This window comes from Zingiber officinale, chromosome 4A (assembly GCF_018446385.1).
Source record: "Zingiber officinale cultivar Zhangliang chromosome 4A, Zo_v1.1, whole genome shotgun sequence".
NCBI lineage: Eukaryota > Viridiplantae > Streptophyta > Magnoliopsida > Zingiberales > Zingiberaceae > Zingiber > Zingiber officinale.
The window spans coordinates 160,750,496-160,776,916 of NC_055992.1; the positions used below are offsets into that span (position 1 = coordinate 160,750,496).

Below are 26,421 nucleotides of genomic sequence, written 5' to 3' on the forward strand. Positions count from 1 at the left end.
TCATCTTCCACTTTCTATACTCAATAGTGCCTCAATGTCCAAACTACGATACCTAGAAGTAGAGTGTTCAGATGATGCTGCATTTTGCATCCTTTGTGGAGGCTCATCAACATATTCTGATGTTACAATTATGTCATCAACAGGCTTCTGGTGTTTACTTTGCATATCTAAAATTTGCTTATTTTTTCTCAGCTTTCCAAGATCATCTGCCACTTCTTTCATAGTGGGCCTTTCATCTCCGTTAGAATTCAGACAAAGAACGACCAACTTGCACACCTCTTTAATCACTACCATGTCTTCTTCTTTCTTAATTTCTGGATCCACCATTTCTTCAACCTTATTTTCCTTCATTGCAGAAATGAAACTGGTCACGAGCAGCATTTCCTCACCTGACACATCGAACTCAAGTGCCTTCTTCCTTGTGAGAAGCTCTAGAATCACTACTCCAAAGCTGAAAACATCACTTTTCTTAGTCAATCGACAAGTTAACATGTACTCAGGATCCAAGTAACCACGAGTCCCTTGCACAAATGTACCCAATTGAGTTGCATCCTTGGGAGCTAATTTTGATGCTCCAAAATCTGAAACCTTTGCTGTGTACTCGTCGTCCAGGAGGATGTTGGAGGACTTCACATCTCCGTGAATGATCGGTGTAGAAGCTGATGAATGCAAGTAACCTAGGGCTTCAGCAGACTCCACAGCAATCCTTAAACGGGCATCCAGTGATATGTGAAACCTGTGAGTCTTGCTATGTAGATACTCAAATAAATTTCCTTTCGATACTAATTCATATACAAGCATTGGAACCTCAACCTCTATGCAGCATCCTAAGAGCTTGATGATATTCTTGTGATTTATCTGTGATAGGATGAGCATCTCTTTTGCAAATTCCCTAGTTTGTCTCTCGTCGACCAGCTTCGACTTCTTGATTGCTACTAGCCTGTTGTCTTCTAGCGTTCCTTTAAAAACTGTTCCTTGTCCTCCACGACCGATAATTCGACTTGAGCTGAAGTTATCTGTAGCCTTCTTCAATTCTTCTTGTGTAAACAACTTAAAAGTGGCACCTCGATAAGAATTCATTTGTTGTTGTAGTAATACACCTCCATTCTGTTTGAAAAACTTTTGCCTAGTTTTCATAAGCTTTCTTTTTTTCAATCCTAAGTAGATAGAAAAGCCTGAGACGGTTAAGAAAAGGATGCTGCTCATCGTAGCTGCACATAAAAGATATTGATAATTATAAATTGTGAACTGAAGAGTGAAAATATTGTTACAGGCAAGAACAAAATTATTGATATTTGCTGCAATTTCCTAGACACAGGACAAAGCATATTCATTCAGTACAATTAGAAAAGAGAACAAAAGTGTTAGTCTTTCTGCAATTTCCTCCTTATGTGCATCTGCTCCCATGGCCCATCCTAAACACTCATTTTAGTTAGCTTATAATGATACCACAATCTAATTAGCTAAGTATCCGGTGAGGATCACACCATCTACCTATAAACTTTTCATACTCCAAGTAAACTCAGAGGACTAATCCAACATTCTTTACCTCCATTGCTAATAAAGTTATTTACTAGACTCAAACTCTTGATCATTTATTTGCATTAATTAGGAGTCTCTGGTGTAAATATGAATCATATAATGATACGTTATTCCATTACCTCTAAGTTTTTTTTTTTTTTTTTTGAATAATACAGGTATCTAACTCTTCAAAATGACAAATTTTAAAGGTGATAGATCCAATCTTACAGAAATTTTCCACTAACCATTAAAGTAAATTGGAAAGTACTCACGAAGTTCCATCCAAGCGGCCAACATTCTTTGTGTTGTCGTCCCATTACAATATGTCATAACTAGGATTCAATCCTTAGATACTTGATTAACCATTTAGAAAATCTAATCGCTGCACTATTACCCTGGAGTCAGTCATACTCTAAGCATTTTAATCTTTATGACACGAGACATGGAGGACATTATTCTCAAGGCTTATTCTAATATTATTTACTGACTTTTCTTCAATTAATGTCTTGTGTCACTTGTGACTTTTCTTCTTTGCCCCTTAGAATGCTCACCAATAAATTTGTCATCCTTGATTATCAAAAAAATCTTACTTCCAATCGAACTCGAACTCTAAAATATAGAACCTTTTTATTCTATGTGTTATGAAGTTCCTATCACATTCTTGTGTTTCTGTTATGTTTACTTTTCACCTAATTGAAGTCTAAGGTGTACTACTTTCAATAGAGTAACTCGTGATGTTATAGACTTGTTCTTATTAGGCGGCTTATACACTATCTTTTCAAATGAGATATCACCTATAGGATAAGCCCTAGTAGGCAGGAAGTCTTGCACTACCTCAAGTTGATTTACAATAGCACTAGTACAGTGAGATGCAGAATCAGAATTCTACTCAACCGCAGTGTAATCTTGTGAATGTTCATGTTTAAATAGTAGAGGTGATGTCTAGAATACTTTGTATGGACCTTAAATCCTTAACCAATCTTCCCTAGCCACACAATGTGGCATGCACGACACATAATAGACAGTCACATAAACTTATTTTTTTTCTCTTTCTTCTCCATATTTTGAAAGCCTTATTGAGACAGGCTTTTATTTTAGAAAACTGCAAGGTTTTTTCTTTTCTCTCTCTCTCTTGGTTTTTTTACCAAGTAAACAAGAAACGAGAGAAGTCCTCTTTTCTTTTCTCCATTATTTTCCATCCTTAACTTCTCTCTCTTGACTCATACCTACAAGAAACTCATAACAACAACATGAGCCAAAAGACCAAAACAACAATTAAAAAATAGCCACAAAAAAAACCACTCAAATTGTGTGATCATTTTGAGATTCACCTACCAATTAGCACCTTTAGAGATTGAGGCAAAGTTGTTGATATTGTTGTTGGATGGCAACCATCCTTGGTGGTTGGATCACCCATTGTGCCTTGTGGACATGAACAAGTATAATTGCCTATCGTATTTATACAGCTTCCATAACACCTATACTCTGACCAGAGACTGCATTCATCAATATCTGCGACCAAACAGTGTTTAAAATCAGCAAAATCCTTGTGGCAATTATCCTTTTCATTCAATTAATTAGCTACAGTCTACCTTTGCATCCACCATCTTCATAAGGGTTCCCTTGGTAACCTCTTGTGCAGTTGCAGATGTACCCTTCTCCGGTGCTTGAACTGAAGCACTCACTATTCTTATCAGCGCAAGCATATGATGCCGGTGGCGACTTCGGGTTCCAGCGAGCCTCCTCACAAATTGTCATATTTTCAACTCTCCAATCCAACACCACTGGCATCCCAAATTTGTAAGTCTGATTCAATCTATTCCCACCAAGATCTGCTGTGCTAAAGTTGTACCTGATAAATTAAGAAGGCTAAACAACACTCTTATTTTAATTCCTTTAAATCGCTTCCTGTAACATCCCACTTTGTTACCAGATGACGAGTTATAAACTAATAGAAGAACTTTAAGCTTAGATAAATTAGCTTGTTTAAGCATTTTGAGCCAATAATAAGCTTAGATCTCTCCTTTAAAGGCGGGCATAAGAATTGATATTAGAGTTGATCTAATTTTAAGTATAGTAAAATAATAGCTATCTATGGGAAGGTATAACCACCATTAGGGATGTTAAACCTTAGTGGAGGAACTTTTAACACTTATTAATCTCATCAAAGGCTTGGTGCCTAAGGTTTTTCATGCGCATGTTATGGATATGGGGATCCTTATGAAAGAAGAGCTCATCTAGTAAGTGTCTGTATTTATTTTATTGCTCTTGTGATTAATAAAGACAAACATTTATTTTTTTTTATTATTGTACGTACTTAAAGTTTAAAACATTAATGGGAATTTATATGTTTGTTTGACACTCTGTCTATGATATCATAATTTATTACTGCTGTTTAACATTTAGTGTTTGTAAATATGATACAGATTTCTATTGAAATCATTAAGTTTGGATCATGATTTACTATTGCAGTTTAACATAAAGTATTTTGTAAATATGATCTGACCTTTTTTGAAGTCATCTTAGTACCAGTTGGAAATTAACATTTCATGTAATTTCTACTCTACACACCCGTATCTTAATCTATGTCATTAATGATATTGATATTATAATTACTGTTGGGGTTTGTCACGATCATATACATTAGTTATGACTTCTTTAGTCCTATACCAATGAAGTTAATGAACTAGATTTTTTAAGGGGTATTTTGTACCCATAAAGTTTAATATTAACTAAAGTTAAATTCACGTATTGTCTATAATCACATATGACCCAAGTGGGAGATTGTTGGATTTAATATCCCTTAAGGTGATCTCACATGTGATTTAAGAGACTTGCGATACTGAAATCTGTTAAGTAATTTAAATTAAAGTTATTGGATTCTGAGTTATTGGATGTGAGTTCAATATGTAGAACCCTTTAGTCCAATCCGTTATTATATATGGCCTAAAAGGGAGGTCCTCAAGGGTTTAGGACATCAAATCTTGACCTAGTTTTTTATTCTCCATTGACAAGAAATTTTTCGGCACAATTATCTCCTAAGCCCCTTGGAAGATCTTCCTTATTTGCTTCCACTTCTTCTTCTTTCTCAAGATCTTTTGAACGACGCTAAAGAGAAAACACATATTTTATCCTCTAGGATTGAGCAATTGATTCAAAATCAAATCGACCGAATCGATTTAATCAAAATTAGGTAAACTATATTTTTTTCAAACTAACCAAATCGACGTAGCTTTCTAATATAAATCGACCACTCTGAATCGATATAATATTGGTTAATTCAGTTTTTGACTTAAGTAACCAAACTTTTGATACATTTCTATTTTGTTGGGGTTCAATCAAAGTCCCACATTGAAAGATTTAGTAAAATATCATAGGGTTAAAAGGATACATGATATCTCCATTGACATGATATCTTTTGGGGAGAGTTCAAGAGCAAAGTCATGAGGCCTTAGGCCCAAAGTTGATAATATCATATCATTGTGGAGATATGTGAACATCTTTTTGGGTACAACAAATGGTATCAGAGTCATGGTATACCATGTGGGATGACCTTAGGGCTTAGGCCAAATAGACAATATCATGCAAAATTACAAGTTGGATATTATTTCTCATTTAAATACCTAATAATTGTGATGGTTGCAAATGAGAATAAAATAAATTGATTAATTTAATTGAATTAAAAATTTTAAAATTGAATTTTAACTGAAACAATTGATATTTTTTAAAGAAAATTACCGAAATGACCAAATCAACTTTTATCCAAAATAATTAAACCGGACTTTTAAATTCGATCTGTTCAACCAAATTTTTTTCTCACCTCCCATTCGTTTCTTATCACCCATCATTAATCTCTAAAGTTATCGTCTGAATATGAAAGGGAAGTTTAGTGAGACAAAAAATTTAAAGGTGGTGAGGATTATTTTTGATAATTTTAATTATTTATTTAAGATTATTGATAAAAAATTTATTTAATTTAGATAATCTATAATTTTTTTATACTCCGATAAAAAAAATAAAAACTAAATAAAAAATTTTATTTGGTTTAGATATCCATTTATACTTTGAGATAAACATACACCTAAAAATTTTATAACAAAAATTTTATTTTAAATTATAAAAATTAAATAAAAAAGTGATATTTTATTTAAAAAATAAATTTATATTTTTGAAAATATTATATATATATATACAAGAAAGTAAAAAAATTTAAAAAACGTAATGGGTAAAGAAAAAAAGAGAAAAAAAGGTAAAGTAAAAAAATAACATAAAGTTAAATTAAAAAAAAACGTAATGGTAAACAAAACATAAAGAAAAAAAAAATCATAACGTTAAAAAAAAAAATGTAAAGAAAAAAATATAATGTTAAAAAAAAACGTAAAATTTATAAAATAATAATAATAATATTTGATTTTGTAATGAAAAATAATACAGTAAAATATTAAATTAGATTATATATTAAAATCTTTAAATAAATAAATTTTTATTATATTATCTAAACTAAATAATATTAAATTATATTTTATTTTCCATAATTTTAATTATATGATTAATAAATAATTATATAATTAAAATTATATAATGTAAAGAAAAATAATATATATATATATATATATATATATATATATATATATATATATATATATATATGAATGATGATTTGAATGTTTACACGGATGTTCAAATGTATGATAAAGTTATTAATTCGTTACCAGCGTCCAACTTTATGATGGATTCGTTGACTTAGTTCATATAAATAATTATTTTATTTTATTTTAATAAATTTCCATAATATAACTATTCTTATTTTATTAACAAATTACTCTGAGTATCTATTTAAATAATTATTTCAATTTCTTTACTTTATTCTTAGAATATATATATTTTTTTCTTAAATGACTCCAATTGGCTGTATGATTAGATGGACTGGAGAGTCAAGTCAATTGATTAACAGGCGAATGGGTCATCATGTCGTTTAGTGGATCAATTTGAGCCAATTGAGTTAAATAGACTATTAAGCAGCTCAGAACCTCATACCACTCCTGCTCGACGACGAAGGCGTAGCTGCAAGGATTGAAATCCGACACGAAAGAGTTGTTGATCTCATCGCCGAACCCGATAAAGAAGGCCGTCATCCCCTTCCGGATCGCCGTCTGGCAGCACCCGGAACCGTCGCAGGTGTCGTTTCTCATGTTGAGATCAAGGCAACCAGAGACGCAGCCGGTTCCATAGAAGTCGTCGCGGCCGAAGTTGCCGTTGTCCATGTGCGCGATGGTGTTGCAGCCGACGGCAGTGAACTTGTTCTCGGCCGCGGAGATGGTGAAGGCGGGCCGGGTCGAGAGGTCGAAGGGGATGTATCCTTGGCTGGTCACGCTGGTGTTGTTGTAGCAGATCCAGTCGATGTGGGTGTAGGCGCGCGCGCGGCTGAGGTTCAGCGAGATGTCGATGAGCTCGATGGCGGTGTTGCCGATGAAGGGGCGGGAGCCGTCGCAGACGATGTCGAAGCCGTCGCGGAAGCAGCCGGGGCCGATGCCGAAGGGGTAGGGGATCTCGACATCGCCGCACTTGCGCCCGCAGTTTGGTGGTAAAGTAGCGGCACTGGAATAGCTCGGTGGTGAAGCAGCAGCAGCTAAAGCTGCCACTGTCAGCGCTATTACGATTACTACGTTCACGGAGTATATGATTTGCAGGGATTTGCAGGGAAGATATTTGCAGTATATGATTGTATAACAGGTGTTATATATTTTGGCCTGGAAATGTGTTTTCAGACTATTTTGTAGGTACTAGACGACAAAGAATGTACATCTGGGGTACAAAAAAGATTTCTTAAAAGTCATTTACCACAAGTACGCAGCTTATGTCATCTCATACCAAACTCTAACAAACCGGGGTCCACTTCATGACTACAAAGGTTATATGAAGTGGTATAAAAAGGAAAATTTTCTCCGTTGGCTAGGTAAGTTCACATCATCACGCACATTCATAACCCTAATTTTCAACCACTGTTCATCTTCTTCCTTCGGAGACACCAAGAGAGATCACTAACTTAAGCGTCGGAGGGTCTAGCAAGGGATTCCCACCCCGGTCTTAGGTCACTGACGATAGTGTTGGTTGGTCTCTTGTGCGCAGGAAGTCTTGGAAGCTCTGAATCCGGGTTCTCTTCGGTCGGATCTCTCTCTTGTTATCGAATCTTCACGCAAGGAGGGCACTCAGCGACTCTATTCTTCCTAATCCGCTTTGGGTTTCTTAGATCGGTGTTCTACAGGTATTATTCTTCACCAGCAGTAAGTTTTTTCTCCCGGGCTCTCCGTCTTGTCAAGCTTCTCAGACAGAATCAGTTATCATGGTCAAATTTAACAAAAAAAAAAAAAAACTATATGAAAAGAGAAAGAGCTATTTTATGATGGTGCAAAGATTTCAGTGGAATCTAAAGAAGATTTTCTTTATTTTTTTTCACTCTAGTTTTTTTTCCTTCTGTTTTTTCTTTCCTGTTTTTTCTCTGGTTGTTTTTTTCCCTTTTTCTGGTTTTTTTGTTTGCTTTTTGTTTTTTTAACATAACGGAGACTGAGACGGAAAAAATTACAAAGAAGAAGAAGGAAAAAAAATGATGAGATGAATAAAATGAGCAAATAGTAACTTTGTCTTACTACTATTAATGTTATCGAAATTATTATCGTCGATAAAAAAGTGTTGTTAATGAAAGTAGAAGAAAAGTTACTATTGTCGAAGCTGCTATTGCCATCGTCGAAGTTGTCACGGTTGCCGCACTATAGACGATGATATCAAACTAGCATGTAGACACTCCTGTAGTTGCTGTAACAAAAATTCAGAAGAAAAAAATTGGAAGGAAGAGAAGATGACTTTGATACCATGTTAAAATTAATAGACAAAGGAAAGAAATAGAACAAAGAATAATTCTTTGATCTGTTATTTACTGAAGCCAATAGACTTATTTATATAAGTTAACTAAACAATAATGAAAAAACTAAATATGACGTACAATTATAAGCATAGCAATAAATATAATAGATTTAGAAGTATTATTTTTGCTATTCGATTCATGTCAATCTTGATTGTGATGTTGATCTTGATTGTGATAACAAATATAATAAATTTTAATTGATTGAAATCAATTCAAGATTATTTTTCATTATTATCATTAACATGAACTAACTGCGTCAACACATGGGATAGTATTTGATCCGGTCCGGAAGCTTAGTCGGATGGACCGTCGAGAGAGGTGTCGAGAATGTTGACGAAGTCGCGACGTCCCGGAGGGGGGTGTGCTGAGATGACTTCTATGTTGACCAAGTGTTAAGAAGTCCTCTGGTCAACGCTACCTGCAGCCAGCGATCGGGTTAACCCAGCCCCCGGTACCCCGATACTTGAGGCAGATCCGACGAATATATGAGTACAAGACTAAGCCATGAAATAATGAAAATGTATATGAAATATGAACGAGGAACGTACCCTGGCCCAAGGGGGCGCCCTCGGATAGGACGCGGCTTGAGTTGTCGCGACCCGAAAGAGTAGATGATTCTGATCAGGCTGGATCTGATGGTGAAGAGCCGAACGAGGTGCAGAGCCGAAAGATGAGCTGCAGGTCGGGAGATAATAACGACACGCAGGCCGGGAAAAAGTACCGGTACGCAGACCGGGATACGATACCGGCACGCAGGCCGAGACATGAGATCGAGGCACAGACCGGAACAATAGATCGGCACGCAGGCCGGCACACGAGATCGGCACGCAGGCCGCGACGCTAGGTCGGCACGCAGGCCGGGACGCTGGGTCGGCACGCAGGCCGGGACGCTGGGTCGACACGCATGCCGGGACGCCAGGTCGGCACGCAGGCCGGGACGCTGGATCGGCACGCAGGCCGGAACCCGACACATATATAGGAACCACGCTAGGGTGGAATACAGTACACGAGCAAGATCGGCGCAAGGTCAGAATACAATAACAGCATACAGACCGGGCACACAAACATGGCACACAGCTCAAAGACATACGACGACGAGGAAGCTGCCCCGTATAAGCGTCGGAATCTGAAAGACGGCGACAACTAGCCATAGCGCAGAGGGGGCAGCGATTGCAACGTGGAGGCCTAGACTATGGGGGTGAACAGTAGTGCCGGCAACGGCTCCGAACACTGCGACGTCGACACGGAGAAGGAGAAAGGACTGCCGGTGCTCGTGATGGGGGTCATGGTGCGCACAGGGAGAAAAGAGGAGACGGCGGCTGGAAATCACAGTCGGCCAGAGAGGAAGGAGGAGAGGAGAAAAGGCGGTAGCCATCATCGGCGCTGGCGAGGAGAAGAAGGGCAGTCGCAAGTTTCTCCGGCGGCGGAGATGGTGCTGCATGAGGAGGGCAATGGCAGCGACGCTAATCCAGTAGCGATGTTGCGAGGAGAAGAGGGAGATATCGCATGGTGGCGACGGCGAGACCTTCCGGCGAGGCAGCGTCAAAGGAGGGTGGCAGTGACGTCTCTCACGAGCTGTGGTGGCACCGAAGAAGGGGAGAAGAAGGATGGCAGCATTGTGAGGCACTTCCGGCGAGAAGAAGAGAAGGAGAGGGGGCGTCGGCGTGTTGGTCCGATGGCGGCGCCGCAAGGAGGACCGACGACCGGCGGCAGTATGGGTCGCGGGAAAGAGGAGGAGGAGAGAGGGTAGCCGGCGGTGAAGAGAAGAAGAGGAGCAGAGGTGAAGGCCGGCGGCCGGCTAGAAACAGGAGAGGGAGGAAAACCCCTTTCTCTGTTCGCTGTTGGCGGCGCCAGACAACGAACCAAAACCTCCCCCCCTCCTCTTTTCCCCGCATGCTACAGTAACCCTTAAGACCCCAAAAACCCCTCACCTCTCAAAAGACCAAAACACCCCTCCCTTTCATCTTAATTTCTCCTATGATGAAAGCCGAAAAGAAGAAAAAAAACATAGTTGTGATTGAAGTCGATCAACTAGTTTGGTAGATGTTAATTATCATAAACCCTCGTCACTGGTAGGAGCTTATCTTTCGCCCTCATTTGATGAAAAAAGTAAACATGATGTATTGGGTTGAATTCTATCCTAGATAAATGTGGTATACAATGACTCTCATATATATCATGGTATATGCGTGTTTTGGTATTTGAACTCATTGGCAAGTAGTCAAATGAGTTTTGAGATATTTGAAAGGTACTTCAAATATCTGTTTAAAATTAAGTGATGGTAGTAGCTGTTTGATTGATTCTGTTGCTTCGGTCTAAACCAAAAGACCTCACTTGTAAGTTATGTGTTTTGTTTTAGGCACTGACGCAATTAGTTGGTATCCATAATTCATTATATAGTAAACATCTTTTATCAGCCCATATAAATAATAATAGATGCGGGACTATAAGCCTATATATATACTGAATATCTATTATCAGTATATAAATGATAATAAATGTGAGACTAAAAGTTCTACACATACAAGGTCTATATCTAAGAACCGAACTCAATAAGTCTAAGTTAGATCACTTTAAAGGGTTCAGATAGTATTCACATATGTAACTTACAAATAAGCCCACTTAATAGAGATAATTATATCCAACAATCTCTTACTTAGGCTATATGTGAGTTGTATGTGGAGTACAAGTAAAACTTTAGTTGATATCAAACTTTATGTAGGACCGTTGGGCCGGCTAGAAGGGGGGTTGAATAGCCCTGCAAAAATCAAAACGCAAACACCCTTCTCGAACTCTTAAACTAACACTTGTAAAATAAGAGAAATAAATAAAAGCAGAAAAGTAAAAGGCACACCGAGATTTACTTGGTTACAACCGGGAAGGTTGTTAATCCAAGAAAGCGTAGCACTAGTATCTCCTTCAGGCGGAGAAGCCTTTTACAGCAATGAAGCGCACAATAGAAGCTTAAAACAGAAAAGCGTACAAGTGTAGAAAGAATGCTTGAGTTCTCAGTTGATTAACAGCTTTTGGACCAAGGCTATATTTATAGTCTTGGTCGGGGCGCCTGGAAGGGTTCCGAGCGCCCTGGGGGGATAAAACTTTATCCCCCAACGTCTAGAACGCGAAAGACGTGTTCTGGTCAAACTTCACGTTCCGGGCGCCCCGGGCTGTTCCGGGCGCCCCGGAGCAAAAAGTCAACTCTGGTTGACTTTTGCGTCCGGGACCTCTGCTCCGTTTTAGTCCCGCCTCGGTCCGGGTCTTCCGCTCCGGATCCGCTTATTTGGGTGATCTCTGCCATCCGGAAAAGGGCTCACCCGAACCCAACTTCCGGTCTTCTCAAGCGGGCTTCCCTCCGGCTTCTCGTCCCTCGGAATTACCGCGTGTTTCCTTCTCGTCCGCCAGCGTACTCTTCCGCAGTCTTCGTCCCTCGGACCACCATGCATCCGCTGTTTCCTTCTCGTCCGTACTCATCATCTTCGTCCCTTGCCGACCTTCTCGCTAGCTGCGTCTCTTGCTCCCCGAGCAATCTTCCGCTCCGGCTTTCGTCCCTCGGAACCACCGCGCGGTTCCTTCTCGTCCGCCGGTGTACTCTTCCGCAGCACCTCGTCCCTCGGACTGCCGTCCTTCTCGCTAGCTGCGTCTTCCGCTCGACTACCTGTGTTCCTAAGCTCCTGCACACTTAGACACAAGGTTAGAAACAACGCAGGACCTAACTTAACTTGTTGATCACACCAAAATAACCTTGGGGTTCCAACACTTTATGGGTACAAAATATCTCTTTAAACAATCTGGTCCATTAACTGTTAGAGTGTATACTAAAATCCTAGCTTTTGTAAACATTTATTTGTTGAAATAAAAGAATCACATTGGTCAATATTTACATTTATTTGTTAAATGTAATTGTTCAATTAATTTATATAGTAGATAACATGGAGTGTGGTATCACACTTAGAAGATCATGTTGTCGGTTCTCTATAAATTATAAACAGTTACTTGCGATTAAGATGGAAAAGAACAAACCATCAGAATAGTCGTAGTGTAATTAAGTATTAGTTTATCTTGACTAATAAATTACACTGATACACTTTAAGTGTATTGAATAAAATCATTTAGGTATGTTCTTTTTGTACTGACTTAATAAAAGAACTAGACCTTAGTTATTATGGAAGTGTGTGCTCTTAATCCTAATATAATAACAAACACATATATTTAATATTTATTTCTTTGACTTATCAAAGGGTGAGGTTTAGCTCGATAAATCAATATGCCCGATAAGTTGGGAAATGATATTACTTATAGTGTGTGTTGTTGATTATAGAAGGAATTTGTGTCCTAATTATCCAGGTTGAGAATGTCCCCAAGAGGAGCTCATAAGGATTGCCATGTTAAACCCTGTAGGTGGACCTAATCCAATATGACAATAAAGTTGAGTGGTACTACTCTTGAAACTAGATATTAATTAAGTGAGTTGTCAGTAACTTACTTAATTAGTGGACATTCGTAATCTTAAATACAGGGAGACTAACACACTCATGACAAGAAGGAGCCCATAATGTAATTTGGGATTGGTGCGGTAGTGCGGTAATAACTCTCTAGTGGAATGAGTTGTTATCAATGAACTTGAGTTGTGTGTTCGGGGCGAGCACGGGATACTCAAGCTCATCTGAAGGCCAAAACCAATTTCTCCTCTAGGTCCCTGTCGTAGCCTCATTATAGCCTCAAGTTCATCCAAATGTAAGACTCTTTTTGGTGTCCAAGAAGGGGGCCGGACCATTGTTTGGTGACCAAGCAATGGCCGGCCACATCCTCTTATAGGGGCCGGCCCTATAGCTTGGTGACCAAGCTTGTAGGGGTCGGCCAAGATTAATTCAAATAGGAGGGGTGTTTTAAATTTTTAAAATCTTCTCTCTTTTAAAACTATAAAAGAGAGATTTTAATTTTTAAAAACTTTCCTTATTTGAATTAGGCCACATGTTTTAATAGAGAGTTTTAAAAGTTTTAAAACTTTCCTTTTTTTAACTATCCTCATGGTTTAGGAAAAAAAGGGAAGATAAGTTTTAAAATTAAAATTTTCTATCATCATGTTAAAATAGGAAATTTTATAAGAGAGTTTTTAAATTTAAAACATGGTTTTAATTTTTAGAAACTTTCCTTTTTTAACTCCTACTTTAGGAAAGAGAGCTTGTAAAATTTTATAAGAGTTTTTCTCTTGTAAAATTTTTTAAAAAATTATTATTCCTTTCCTAAAACATGGTGGTCGGCCACCTTGCTTGGTGCCCAAGCAAGGGGTCGTCCAAGTTTAATCCTAAACCAAATAGGATTGATCTCAACCATTGATTGATGATTGATTCAATCAAGAGGAAAGAAAAGGAAAAATAAAAAGGAAAAAGGAAAAACTCTTGGATGATTTTATTTTTTGTAAAAGGTTTTTCCTTATTTGCCTTGGGCAAGTGAGGGGGCTTCATGAGACACAACTCTTATTCTTTTGCTTGGGTGATCTCTTGGTGTGGCCGACCCTCTCCCTTCTTCCTCTCCCTTTGCTCTCTTCTCCTTGGTGGTGGTGGTGGCCGAATTTTAGAAGAAGAAGGAGGAAGCTTTTGGGTGGTGTTCATCTTGGAGGATCGTCGCCCACACGACGTCCAAGGCGAGGCGAGGAATACGACAGAAGATCTCGAGGTCATTAGCATACAAAGAGAAGGTATAATTAGCAATTGTTTTCCGCATCATGCTAGTTTTTCTCTTTGTAAGAATTCTAAATACAAGAGACAATTAGATCTAGTTTTTCGAAATAGTTTTTCGAGTTTGTGTTTTCTTCTTTTTCGAACTTGTGATTCGATTGTTCCTTTTGGTTAACCTAGAGTTATTTAAGGAAATAAATATTAGCTTTCCTTAAAAGGCTTTGCCTAGGCGGTGGTGGTTGTTCCCATATCCAAGAAGGCCATGTGTCTCGCCATGCAGTCCTGGAAGCCAATTTTGGAAATTAATATTTATGGAATTAATAACCTAGGTAGATTTGAATCAATAGTGTTAAGTTCCGCTTGCGATTCAAATCTAAACCATGAAGAACAGATAAATTAAATTTGGAATCAATGATGTTAAGTTCCGTCTGTGATTCCTTATTTAACTTCTAAAGAACACAATAGGTTATTTAAAGAAATGTTCGACACTTGTACAAAAATTTTTGTACAGTGGAACCGATACGTTTTCCTAGAACTAACCAACATTAACTTCATTAGTATAAGACTAAAGAGGTCATAGCTACTGTATATGATCGTAACAAGCCCCAATAGTAATCACAATACCAATGTCATTAATGGCATAGATCAAGATGTAGATATGTAGAGTGAAAATTACATAAAATGTGATCGGTACATGTCAATTTTTAGCTGGTCCTAAGATGACCTCAAAAGAGGTCAGATCATATTTGCAAAATACTTTATGCTAAAGTACAATAGCAAATTATGATCTAAACTGTATGATTCCAAAAGGAATCTATATCTTATTTACAAATATCAAATGTTAAATAACAACAATAAATAATGATATGATAGTCAGAGTGTCAAACAAACATATAAATTCTTATTAATGTTTTAAACTTTAAATACGTACAATAATCAAAACAAATGTTTGTCTTTATTAATCAACATAGAACAATAAATACAAACTCCTGCTAGATAAGTTCTTCTTTCATAAAAAGGACTCCCATATCCACAACATACGCATGAAACACCTTAGGCACTAAGCCTTTGGTGAGTGGATTGACCAACATGGAATCTGTGTTGATGTGCTCTACCTGAATCTGACAACTCTAAACTCTTTCTTTAACCGCTAGAAACTTGATGTCGATGTATTTAGACTTCAACGAACTGCGGTTGTTCTTAGAATAAAGTTCTGTGGTTTTATTATCACAGTAAATCTTCAATAACCTGTCAATGCCATCAATGATATGCAATGTTGTGACGAAGTTCCACAGCCAAATCCCATGATTGGATGTTTCATAGCATGCTATCAACTCTACCTCCATAGTAGAGAAGTGGCTATTAGTGTCTATTTGATACTCTTCTAAGATATAGCCCCTCCAGCAAGCATGAAGATATAGCCCGAAGTGAACCTCCTGCTATCCAAGCATCCAACAAAATCAAAGTTTGAATATCCAATCACCCCCAAGTGATTTGATTTCTTATACGTGAGCATATGTCTTTTAGTTCTTTACAAATACCGCATCACTCTCTTTACCGCTTTCCAGTATGACGGCCCTGGGTTACTAATATATCTGTCTAACATTCCCACTATAAATATTATATCTAATCGAGTACAAATTTGTGCATACATGAGACTTCCCACTGCTGACGCATATGGAAATTGGTTTATCTCATTTATTTCAAGTTCAAACTGTGGATACTGCTGCAAGCTAAACTTATCATCTCTTGACACAGACGTGTCACCAGGTGTACAATTTTGTATACCATACCTTATAAGCATCTTTTCAATATAGGTCTGTTGTGAAAGTCCAAGAACATCTTGAACGATGACAATAGATCTGTATGCCTAAAATAAAGAATACTTCACCAAGATCTTTCATTTCCAAATTATCAGATAGAAATGACTTGGTTTAATGCAGCATACCCTTATTATTGCTCACAAGTAATATATTGTCCACATACAAAACAAGTATAACAAACTTGCTCCCACTGAACTTGACATATATGTACTGATCAACGGAGTTCTCTTTAAATCCAAATGACGTAACTACTTGATCAAATTTTTGGTATCACTGACAAGATGCATATTTTAAATCATAAATGGACTTCTTTAATCTACATACTAGGTGTTTTGAGTGTTTAGACTCAAAGTTCTCTGGTTGCACTATATATATATATACTCCTCTATATCTCCATTGAGTAATGCAGTCTTTACGTCTATTTAATGTAGCTCCAAATCATAATGAGCTACAAGTGTCATGATTACCCTAAGAGAGTCTTTCATCGACACAAGTGAAAAAGTCTCCTTGTAATCAATGTCTTCTTTCTGAGTGAATCCTTTGGCAATAAGACAAGCCTTATACTTTTTGACATTACCCCTTGAATCCCGCTTGGTTTTAAATATCCATTTACAGCCAACGAGTTTCTTTACTTCAAGTAATTTGACAAGTTCCCAAACGTCATTGTCCGCCACAGACTTCAACTCTTCTTGCATGACGTTAATCCATCTTTCAGGGTTAGAGCATTATTTAATTTCTTAGAAAGATGTAGGATCACTCTCCAACCCTATGTCAAAACCATACTCTTAGAGATAAATATAATCACGAGAATTCATGGTTCTCCGTTCCCTTGTGGATCGCCTTAAAGACACTTGTGTTTGAGGTGATTGAGGTACTTCCTCATCAATATAAGGCAATACTTCAATTTTAGTGGCAGGCTCCTCAATTTGTATTGGAGATGTCATGAGAATATCTTAGTTCACTACGCTCACTGGATGTGTGATACCCATAATGTGCGGTATGATGACCATATCGTTATTGATCGCACTAGTAGTAACTACAAGAGGATCGCCAATGCTTTCCTCAAAAGATACTTTCCTGATTTTATTACTCCCACTGTCCTCAATGAACTTGACATTTCCCGTTTCAAAGAAGGATCTATTAGAGGGATCATAAAATTTATACCCTCTTGATTTCTGAGAGTATCCTACAAAATTACAACTAACCGTTCTTGAGTTCAGTTTCTTTTCATTAGGCTTGTAAGGCCTAATTTTAGCTGGACAACCCTAGATGTGTAAGTGTCTAATGCTAGGCTTCTTAGTCGTCCATATCTCGAATGGAGTTTTAATTACTGTCTTACTAGGTACTTTATTGAGTAGGTAAACTGTAGTCTTGAGTGTTTCATCCCATAAAGACTCTGGTAGAGAAGTAAAAGTCATTATACTTCTTACCATGTCTTTTAACTGGGTATATCAGGCATGATATATTGAAGCACAATCCCATACTCAGCAAGGTAGTTCGCAAAAGGTCTTGGACGTTGTTCACTTGATCCATCATATCGACCATAATATTCATCTCCACAGTTAGATCGGACAGTTTTAATTTTCTTACCTAGTTGAAATTCAACTTCGACTTTGAAAAATTTGAACATGTTCAAAGATTGCGATTTCTCATGAATAAGGTATAGATAGCCAAATCTGAAATAGTCATCTATGAAGCTAATAAAATATATGTGTCCATTCCAAGATGCCTTAAGGAATGGTCCACAAATATCCGTATATATTAAACTCCAAAACATCACTACAATGGCTAGCTCCCTTGTTCCTTTTGTTAGTGGTCTTCCCCTTAACACACTCCATGCAGATATCAAAGTCTGACATGTCAAGGGAATCAAGAATTTCATGTGACATTAACCTTTCTAGGCGTTGTTTGGATGTATGTCCTAAACATCTATGCCACAACATGGAAAAATTCTCGTCGGTCAATTTGCTTTTCATACCTATACTATGCATTATTATGTTGTCAACCGTAAGAGTAAAGGTGTTTAATTTATAAAGTTTATCAACCAAGGAACTATTGCCAACCAACACTGAATTAAAGAAAATATTGAAAATTCTATTTCTAAATGAACAAAAATAACCTCATTTGTCCGAACAAGAAATTGAAATTAAATTTCGTGGAAAAGACGGTACAATAAATGTACTTTCTAAATTCAGAAAAATATTGGTTTCTAAACAAATCCTAAAAACACCAATCGACTCGATTTTAGCCTTCTTTCCATTTCCTGTATAGATATATCTTTCACCATCAAGCGGAAGTCGACTTCTAAGACAACCTTGCATAGTGATACTTATGTGAGTAGTAGCACCAGTATCTATCCACCAAGTGTCAGTGGGTACTATAGCTAAATTAACTTCTGAATTAACAAAATTTTGAAAACTCCCAGAATCTGAAGTCTGCTTTCCTTTCCTTTATTTAACCTTAAGATCTAGATGCTAGATGAGTACTTTCAAGTGTCTCAAGCCTCAGTCTCTCTCTTATGTTTCCTTTTATAGTATACCGAATGGTTACCAACTTCGTAAGAAGTGTGATAGTGTCGACCTTTTCATTTGAGGTGAATCGGTCTGCCAATTGGTTTTAGAAAACTCCTAGCATCTTCTCCCTCAGTTATCAACTCTTTAATTGGTGTCGGTATGGAAAGCATCATGATACTCAGACACATGTGATTTGATTTCTTCCACAGCTGAAATTCAGTCCTCTACTCTATAGTGCTAGCACTAGTCAGACATGCGGGGCGATCATTCCTTAATGCATAGCCTAAGTCCATGCAGCTTAAGACTATGGTCATGTATTCTTTCCATTCAGCAAAATTTGAATCAATTAGTGTTGGGATGTTATTAATGCTGACAGTTACATATTGCACTGAAATTAAAGAGAAAAATTTATTTAACATCACGATTTAACTAAAGCAAAGAACATATAAGTAATATAAAATTATGCAAATAAAATAAAATTTTAAATGCATATAAATGAGCTCTTTATGAGATACTAAGTATAACATAATGTGTCTTCCTTTGAGCCGACACATTATTTGTTAGCGATAGATACTCTCTACTATAATTCAAACTTTAATTGGCCACATAATGTGCCTTCCTTTGGGCTGACCCATTGTGCGCATAATATGATACTTGATATGAGTTATATTTTGGTCCATAGCTAACAACAACCTTAATCGGCCACATAATATGTCTTCCTTTGGGCCGACATATTTTATGCATGATCTGAACAAAATAATATTTTGTTCTATAGTTGTAAGCTATCTTATGCATATATCTGGCATAAAAGTAGCCTTCCTTTGAACCGATTACTTTTCGCATAGATATATGTCTACCAACACAATGCACTAAACATATCTAAGGTGTCTTCCTTTGGGTTGACACATTAGTTCAACTTAATAGCATGTTTTATAGATAAACTCAAGAAAATCCTAAGAACTTTATTCGAACAGAAATTACTTAATCAGCCTTAACATATATAAATTAGGTTTATTAATCGATTGATACCTATGGTAATCAATTGATATGATCCAATCGATTATCCCAATCGATCTGAAAGGCGAAAGCCTATCATATGCGACTAGATGATTATATATAGAACTTTTCTTTAAAAACTAAAATTTCTTTAAAATTTTATAATTAAATAATATTAAATAATACTATTTAATTCCATAATTATTCATGCATTAAAAAAATATTTAATATATTTTTTTCTTTGAGACACTGTTTCTTGAAACAGTGCCTTTTCTTAGTTTTTTTTTGTTTTTTTAATAATTTCTTATATTGTTTACATTGAAACAGAAATTTTCTTTTAATTTATAAAAAAAAATTGCTGTTTCGGGATTAATGGTATGAAACAGTGGCATACCGTTTCTTAATCGATTAAAATATTAATCTCAATCGATAAAAAAAAAAAAAGTAAACTTTATTAAAAAAACCAATCTCAATCAATTAAAAAATAATGTTAATCGATTGAATTTCAATAGTTTCTATTCAAAATTTTAAACACTATAATCTATTGTTTGATCAAAATAATTGATTGAATCATCATAATTTTATTTAAAATTAAGTTAAATAGTGATAATTTTTGTCTTTCTTCATATTCTTCGCAAAAACACGGAAAACTTGAAAATCAAGTCTATCCTAATTTCTCTTATATGATTTTCGACGATGAAAAAAAATTTATTAATTAGGAAAATTTTGATCTAACATATAAATAATAAATCGACGAAAAGCTTAAACTTTATTATCAATGAAAACGATTAAACAGAACAATTTAACTCTGATGCCAATTGATAGTTCTCGTAAAACCTAAGCCGCATGGATTCTAAGAACCTAAGAATTTGTATATAGAAAATACAAGAACATATGAGCATGGATCTTCGTTTCATCGAAAATATGGCATAAGCAAAATAAATACATAAACAAATATGACAAAGAACTTTATTGAAAAGTCATCCTTGTATTTAGCATCTCCATAAATAATTCATGTGGAAGAAGATACGGAAAGAAAAGTAAGATCTTTCAAGAGGCTTAAGGGATGACGGCGCCGTAAAACTTTTTCTCAATGAGGAACAAGAAACTATGTCAAGATTATTTAATTCCTAAATCCTTAGGGACCAACCCTATATATAGTGGATATCTATTATTAGCCCATAGATAATAATAGATACGAGACTATAAGTCTATATATATACTGAACATCTATTTTCAGCATATATAATAATAGATGCAGGACTAAAGTTCTATATATACAAGGTCTATATTCAACAACCGAACCCAATAAATCTAAGTTAGATCACTTTAAAAGGTTCAGATCATATTCACATATGTAACTTATAAATAAATTCATTTAATAGGAATAATTATATCCAACAAAATGAGCATCCCCTAATAGAAATACATGATAAAGCTTCTGAGGTAAACATCAAGTGTTATACAGATTCCTTGGTGAATGGTGATGGTGTTACCTTGTATCATACGCACTGCAGTTCCTCCCTGCTTCTAAATTCAGTTTGTATATAAACTGTTGTGATTAGATTACCCTAACACAGTAATCTATAATTATACTAATAAATGACAAGTATACAATAAACGGTAATAAGAGTAATGTTAAGAATTTGTGTATCTCCGGTTGAAACGTCGGGCTTGCCGATTGTCTTTAGAGAATTTATTGCCGCCCCACGGTACAGAGGCTCTCCGGCAAAATCCTCCCAAGATCCGACAACCGCTCGCGTCGTTCGTAGGTGCACTCTAAGACGAACGCCGCACTCAGACTCAACCTCAGATCGCAGAACCAAGTCTCAGAACTTGAAAAGAAGAAGAAGAATAAGGAGAAAGCGAGGAATGCTTTGTTTAAGCTAACCACTATATAATTTTAAGCTTTTCACCGTGTCGGTTCACTTCCTCAGAGACTGGCAAAAACAAACTAGACTGCCTGTAAGCGCAAGGCCCACGAGCCGAGGATTTGCACCCCTCTTGTGTGCGATAATTGCGTGCGTCGCACCCGATTTATGGATTTCCAATTCGAAGCTCGCGCATGCATATAGGCTCCCTTTACATTGCTAAGCAAGGATGGAAGGACTCCATATATAAGACCTTCCAACCTTCTTTGCTTAGCAATGTGGGACTAAAATACATACACATATACATTGCCAAAACAACAAATAATTTGAATTAAAACACCAAATTCAACCTAAACTCTCGCCTTTAACATTATGTTGGATTCTTATATCTTGCCACGAGTTTTGGAAGAAATTGTCTACACAATTAGAATTAGTTTACAATTTCTAGAAGAAATTGCAGTATTTTATCTTCAAAGGTGCAATGACCTTTCTTAATTCTTTTTTTTTCAAGATAGAATTAATTTATAATCTCTGCTGGCCATTTGATTACTGATCCTCGAGTGAATATTAGGTCTGATTATTTTCCAAGGTATATAATAGTTGTGCTAAAACCAGCTCATTTGCGAATCCTAATGATAAATTTGTTTGTTTCTAAAAGTCAGAATACATTCTTAATGGATGGATTATGCAACTTCTCACTCTCTGGCTATTTACCGATTTATCATGTGTCATCTTAACTTCAAAATTGTAGAGAGAACTTTTAGAATCTGGGACCTCCTTTAACCTGAGACAAGAAATATCTGACCCTTCGTTAATTTTCTAATAAGACCATTGTGTAAGCGAATTATATTTCTTGTCTTCAAAGCTTAAATTTAATTAGCCATGTGTTTATTTTTTATCTTAGAAGTTTACATTTAATTAGTCCTGTGTTTCTCAGTCATGCACAGTCAGTTGTGTTATTTTCCAATCAACATGCATGCTGAGTTTCCCCCCGAGTTGCGTTGCGAGCGATGGTCTTGTTAGAAAAATTTAAGATGTGTTTGATATGTACGTTTTTCATTTTCATTATTTGAAAACACGTATTTTTTAGAAAATATAAAATGACTTTTTATCATTATCTATTTTTCTAAAAAACACTAGTTATTCTTTTAAAAAATAAATATGAAAAATATAAATCAAATATTATTTTTCAAAAAATGTGTATTTTCTAAAAAATGAAAATGAAAAATGAATATACCAAACGGTGATTTATTTATTTGATTTTGTGTATATGAAAATGAGTTGAATATTGCTTGCTTTGTTTGATTATTAGCAAAATAACGAGGACCAAGCATATCCAATAATATATCCGGTAATATTAGACTAATTCTCTTTTTTTACACCATTTATTTAGTTCTTTGAATCAGTCTGATTCTACATAAATTTCTCCCTAGTCAAGTATTCCACCCATTCTAGTGGTTATCTCAAGTCCGACGACTTCACAAATGCAGAATACTTCCACTCAGTCTAGACTTGTAATGGTTGACTTAAGTCCGACGACCTCACAGATGTAGAATAATTCCACCCATGCTAGTGGTTGACTCAAGTCCCGAGACTTCTAGTGGTTGACTTAAGTCCGACGACCTCACAGATGCAGAATACTGCCACACTCATTCTAGTGGTTGCTCAAATCCGACGATGACTTCACAGAATGGATGGCTGAGAACGTTCCAAGCTTGTAGAGGATCAAATTAATTCGATGACTAATTTTATTAAATAGATTTTCTCCCATAATTATCTTTTAATTCAGGAATTGCTCTTAAAATAAAATAGCTCCACGGTGCACACGTCAATGACTTATTCCGTCAGCATTTATTGAATCGTCGGCGGAAAAAAAAACATAAAGGTAAAATTATCACCTCAACCCTCAGAGTACCTTCTCACTATCTAAAAGGGACATAAATTATAAAAAAAATTATCAAATAACAACGGTATATGTAAGGAGAGATAGGAGAATTAGATATTTTGTATCTGTTGAAAATTAATCATGATCTATTGACAATAATATTCTTATATAAAGTGATTACGCCAGCTCTAATCGGTAATTGAATTATCGAATATTGGAACAATGATTGTAAACCCTCGTGTCGGAACTTATCTTTCTGCCTCATCGGTGAGAAAATTAAAGTAAACATGATGTGTTAAGTTGAATTATATATATATATATATATATATATATATATATATATATATATATATAAAGGCAAAAAAACAAAGTATTTTACCCATAGAGTTGTATTGTGAGTTTAAAGTTGATGAATTGATCGTTGTTTATTATGATAGCCAAAATGTCATTTATTTTAACAAGGATTAAATGTTTTATGAGAAGATAAAGGTTGGTGGTGCAGTTAGTATTAACGATTTAATTTAAATTTTGATAAATAATAAAATATATTAAGTTAGCTTTGTTATGATTAAGTGTGCAGAAGAAGTTCAGATAGGTTGACAGGCTAATCGGATATTTGGCACGAATCTCAACTAGGTCAACGAGCCGATCGGATAGCTGGCACGAAATCCAGCTAGGTCGACGGGCCAATTGAATAGTTGGCACGAAGCCCAGCTAGGTCGACGGACTGACCGGATAGCTGGCACAAAGTCCAGACAGGTCGACGAACTAACCGGATATCTAGCAAGTAAGTTAAGGTAAATCACTGGAGAGGAGTGACTTGGTGAGGACGTGTTCCCCATTCGAGAGAACAATAGGCGTCGATCCAACTTAGAACCATTTCAGGAATCTAAGTTGAGATCGTGACTAGATTCTGATCTCGGGAACACAGAATCTAATTACTACCCTTTTTAATATAATTGTAGTAACACTTTGTTTTGCAGGGTAGTATAACTTTTGTTTTGCCTCGGACTAACATTTTCTTGCGGGAAAATGAGTTTATGGAAAATGGTGGTTCGAGCGCTCGGAAGGGGTCCGGGCGCCCAGAAATGGTCCGAGCGCCTGGAAGGCAAAAGTCTATCTCGTTGCAAACGTGGAGTGCACTGATTGGCCGGGTCGACGTCACGGTCCGGAGTCCCGGAGTACTCCTATAAAAGGAGCCTTCCTCTAGAGCTACGAACTACAACTTCTTCCCACGACTGCTTTATTGCGCTCTGCTCCTGCGACGCTGTGAAGTTTCTCCGACAACCTGCTGCTCAAGTTCTTTTAAATTGTGTCGATATTTCTTTTAAGAGTTCTTGTATTTATCTTTGTAATCGTTTTTGTGAACTGCTAGTGAATTACCCAACGAAAGCACTCGACGAGTGCGGGCCTTGGAGTAGAAGTCGACGAAGGCACCGAATCAAGTAAAATTGGTTTGTGTTAGCGTTGTGTCTTTCATATTTCCACTGCATACTCGACTTAACTTTGTTACGAATTTTTCGATCGCTATTCACCCCTCCCCCATATCGAATTCTACCATCCAACAAGTGGTATCAGAGCAGGTACCACTCTGATTTGGTGCAACCACCAATCAGGCATAAGGGGTGAAGTTTTTTTTGTCGGTTTTAAGTTTTTCGATATAATCTAAACTGGTATCATTATCTTTTTGGAAACATTTTCTTTTCGTAGCAAATCAAACTGAACTGGTGTAACACCAAGTCAGTTTTTAATTTTTCTTCTTTTACTCCCACACTACTAATCCAAGACAAAGTCTTGGGATCTTTTTCCTTGTTTTCTTTGGGTGCAAGAATTATGGCCCAGACCGAAGTGTTAGAATGTATACTAAAAGCCTAGCTTTTTGTAAACATTTATTTTGAAATAAAGAATCACACTAGTCAAATGTCTACATTTATATGCTAAGTGTAGTTGTTCAATTAATTTATATTATAGATAACATGATATGTGGTGTTACACACAAAAGATCATGTTATCAGTTCCTTATAAGTTATAAATAGTAGCTCACGACTAAGATGGATAGGAACAAACCATTGGAATAGTCGTAGTGTAATTCGGTATTAGTTTATCTTGACTATAAAATACACTCTGAGTGTATTGAGCAAGATCATTTGAGGTAGTTTCTTTTTATACTGACTACATAAAAGAACAAGACCTCTGTTATTATGGAAGTGTGTGCTCTTAATCTCGATATAATAACAAGCACATATATTTAATATTTATTTCTTTAATTTATTAGTGGATGAGATTTAGTTCGATAAATCAATAGGCCCAATAAGTTGGGAAATAATATTATTTATAGTGTGTGTTGTTAATTATAGAAGGAAATTGTGCCCTAGTGATCTTAGGTTGATGATGCCCCCAAAAGGAGCTTATAAGGATTGTCATGTAAACCCTGCAGGTGGACTTAGTCCGATATGACAATAAGGTTGAGTGGTACTACTCTTAGAGCTAGACGTTAATTATGTGAGTGTCAGTAACTCATTTAATTAATGGACGTTTGATATCTTAAACACAGGGAGACTAGCACACTCATGATAAGAAGGAGCACAAAATGTAATTTGGGATTGGTGCAGTAGTTCAATGATAGTTCTTTAGTGGTATGAGTTATTATTGATGAACTTGAGTTGGGTGTTCGGGGCGAACACGGGAAGCTCAAGTTCATCGGGAGACCATAACCAATTCCTCCTCTTGGTCCTTATTGTAGCCTCTTATAAAAAGCCTTATATCCACCCAAAGTCTAGCCTCTTAGCTCATGCTAAGGGTCGGCCCCTATCCTTGCTTGGAGCCCAAGCAAGGGGCCGGCCAAGCCAAGCTTGGAGCTAAGTCTAGGGCCTACCAAGCCTTGTTTGGTGCCCAAGCAAGGGGTCGGCCAAGTGTGAAAGGGAAGAGGGATTTTATTAAAAATAAAATTTTGATAAAATCTTTCCTTTTATATTTTTTTTCCACATGATTTTAAAAGAGAGTTTTTAATTTTAAGATCTTTCCTTTTATAAATTTTCTACAAAGGATTAAAAGAGAGATTAGATATCTTTCCTTATTTGTAGATATCTATAATATTAAGAGAAAGATTTTAATTTTTAAAAAAACTTTCCTTTTTGTAACCATGATATAAAAGGAGTTTTATTTTTAAATCTTATCTTTTATAAATATCCATAAAAGGATTTAAAAGAGAG

At 36.4% G+C, this 26,421-nt stretch overlaps 1 protein-coding gene across 1 annotated transcript; it reads right to left on the minus strand.

Moving 5' to 3' along the window:
• Positions 1-8,263, minus strand: LOC121973001 (wall-associated receptor kinase 3-like). The gene is made up of 5 exons (XM_042524602.1): positions 8,240-8,263; positions 6,559-7,304; positions 3,114-3,373; positions 2,857-3,033; positions 1-1,211 (listed from the first exon to the last, which is right to left on the minus strand). The coding sequence occupies exons 1-5, from the start codon at positions 8,261-8,263 to the stop codon at positions 1-3; spliced, it is 2,418 nt and encodes an 805-aa protein (XP_042380536.1).
• Between the last annotated feature and the right edge of the window lie 18,158 nt (positions 8,264-26,421).

What these genes read in the sequence shown, in the direction of transcription:
- LOC121973001 (XM_042524602.1), bottom strand. Translation starts at nt 8,263, where the DNA reads ATGGCAATAGCAGCTTCGACAATA. An exon ending in CAATAGCAGCTTCGACAATA is followed by an intron (nt 7,305 to 8,239) that starts GTAACTTTTCTT and finishes TTTGTCGTCTAG; the next exon opens with TACCTACAAAATAGTCTGAA. An exon ending in TGAAGATGGTGGATGCAAAG is followed by an intron (nt 3,034 to 3,113) that starts GTAGACTGTAGC and finishes GTTTGGTCGCAG; the next exon opens with ATATTGATGAATGCAGTCTC.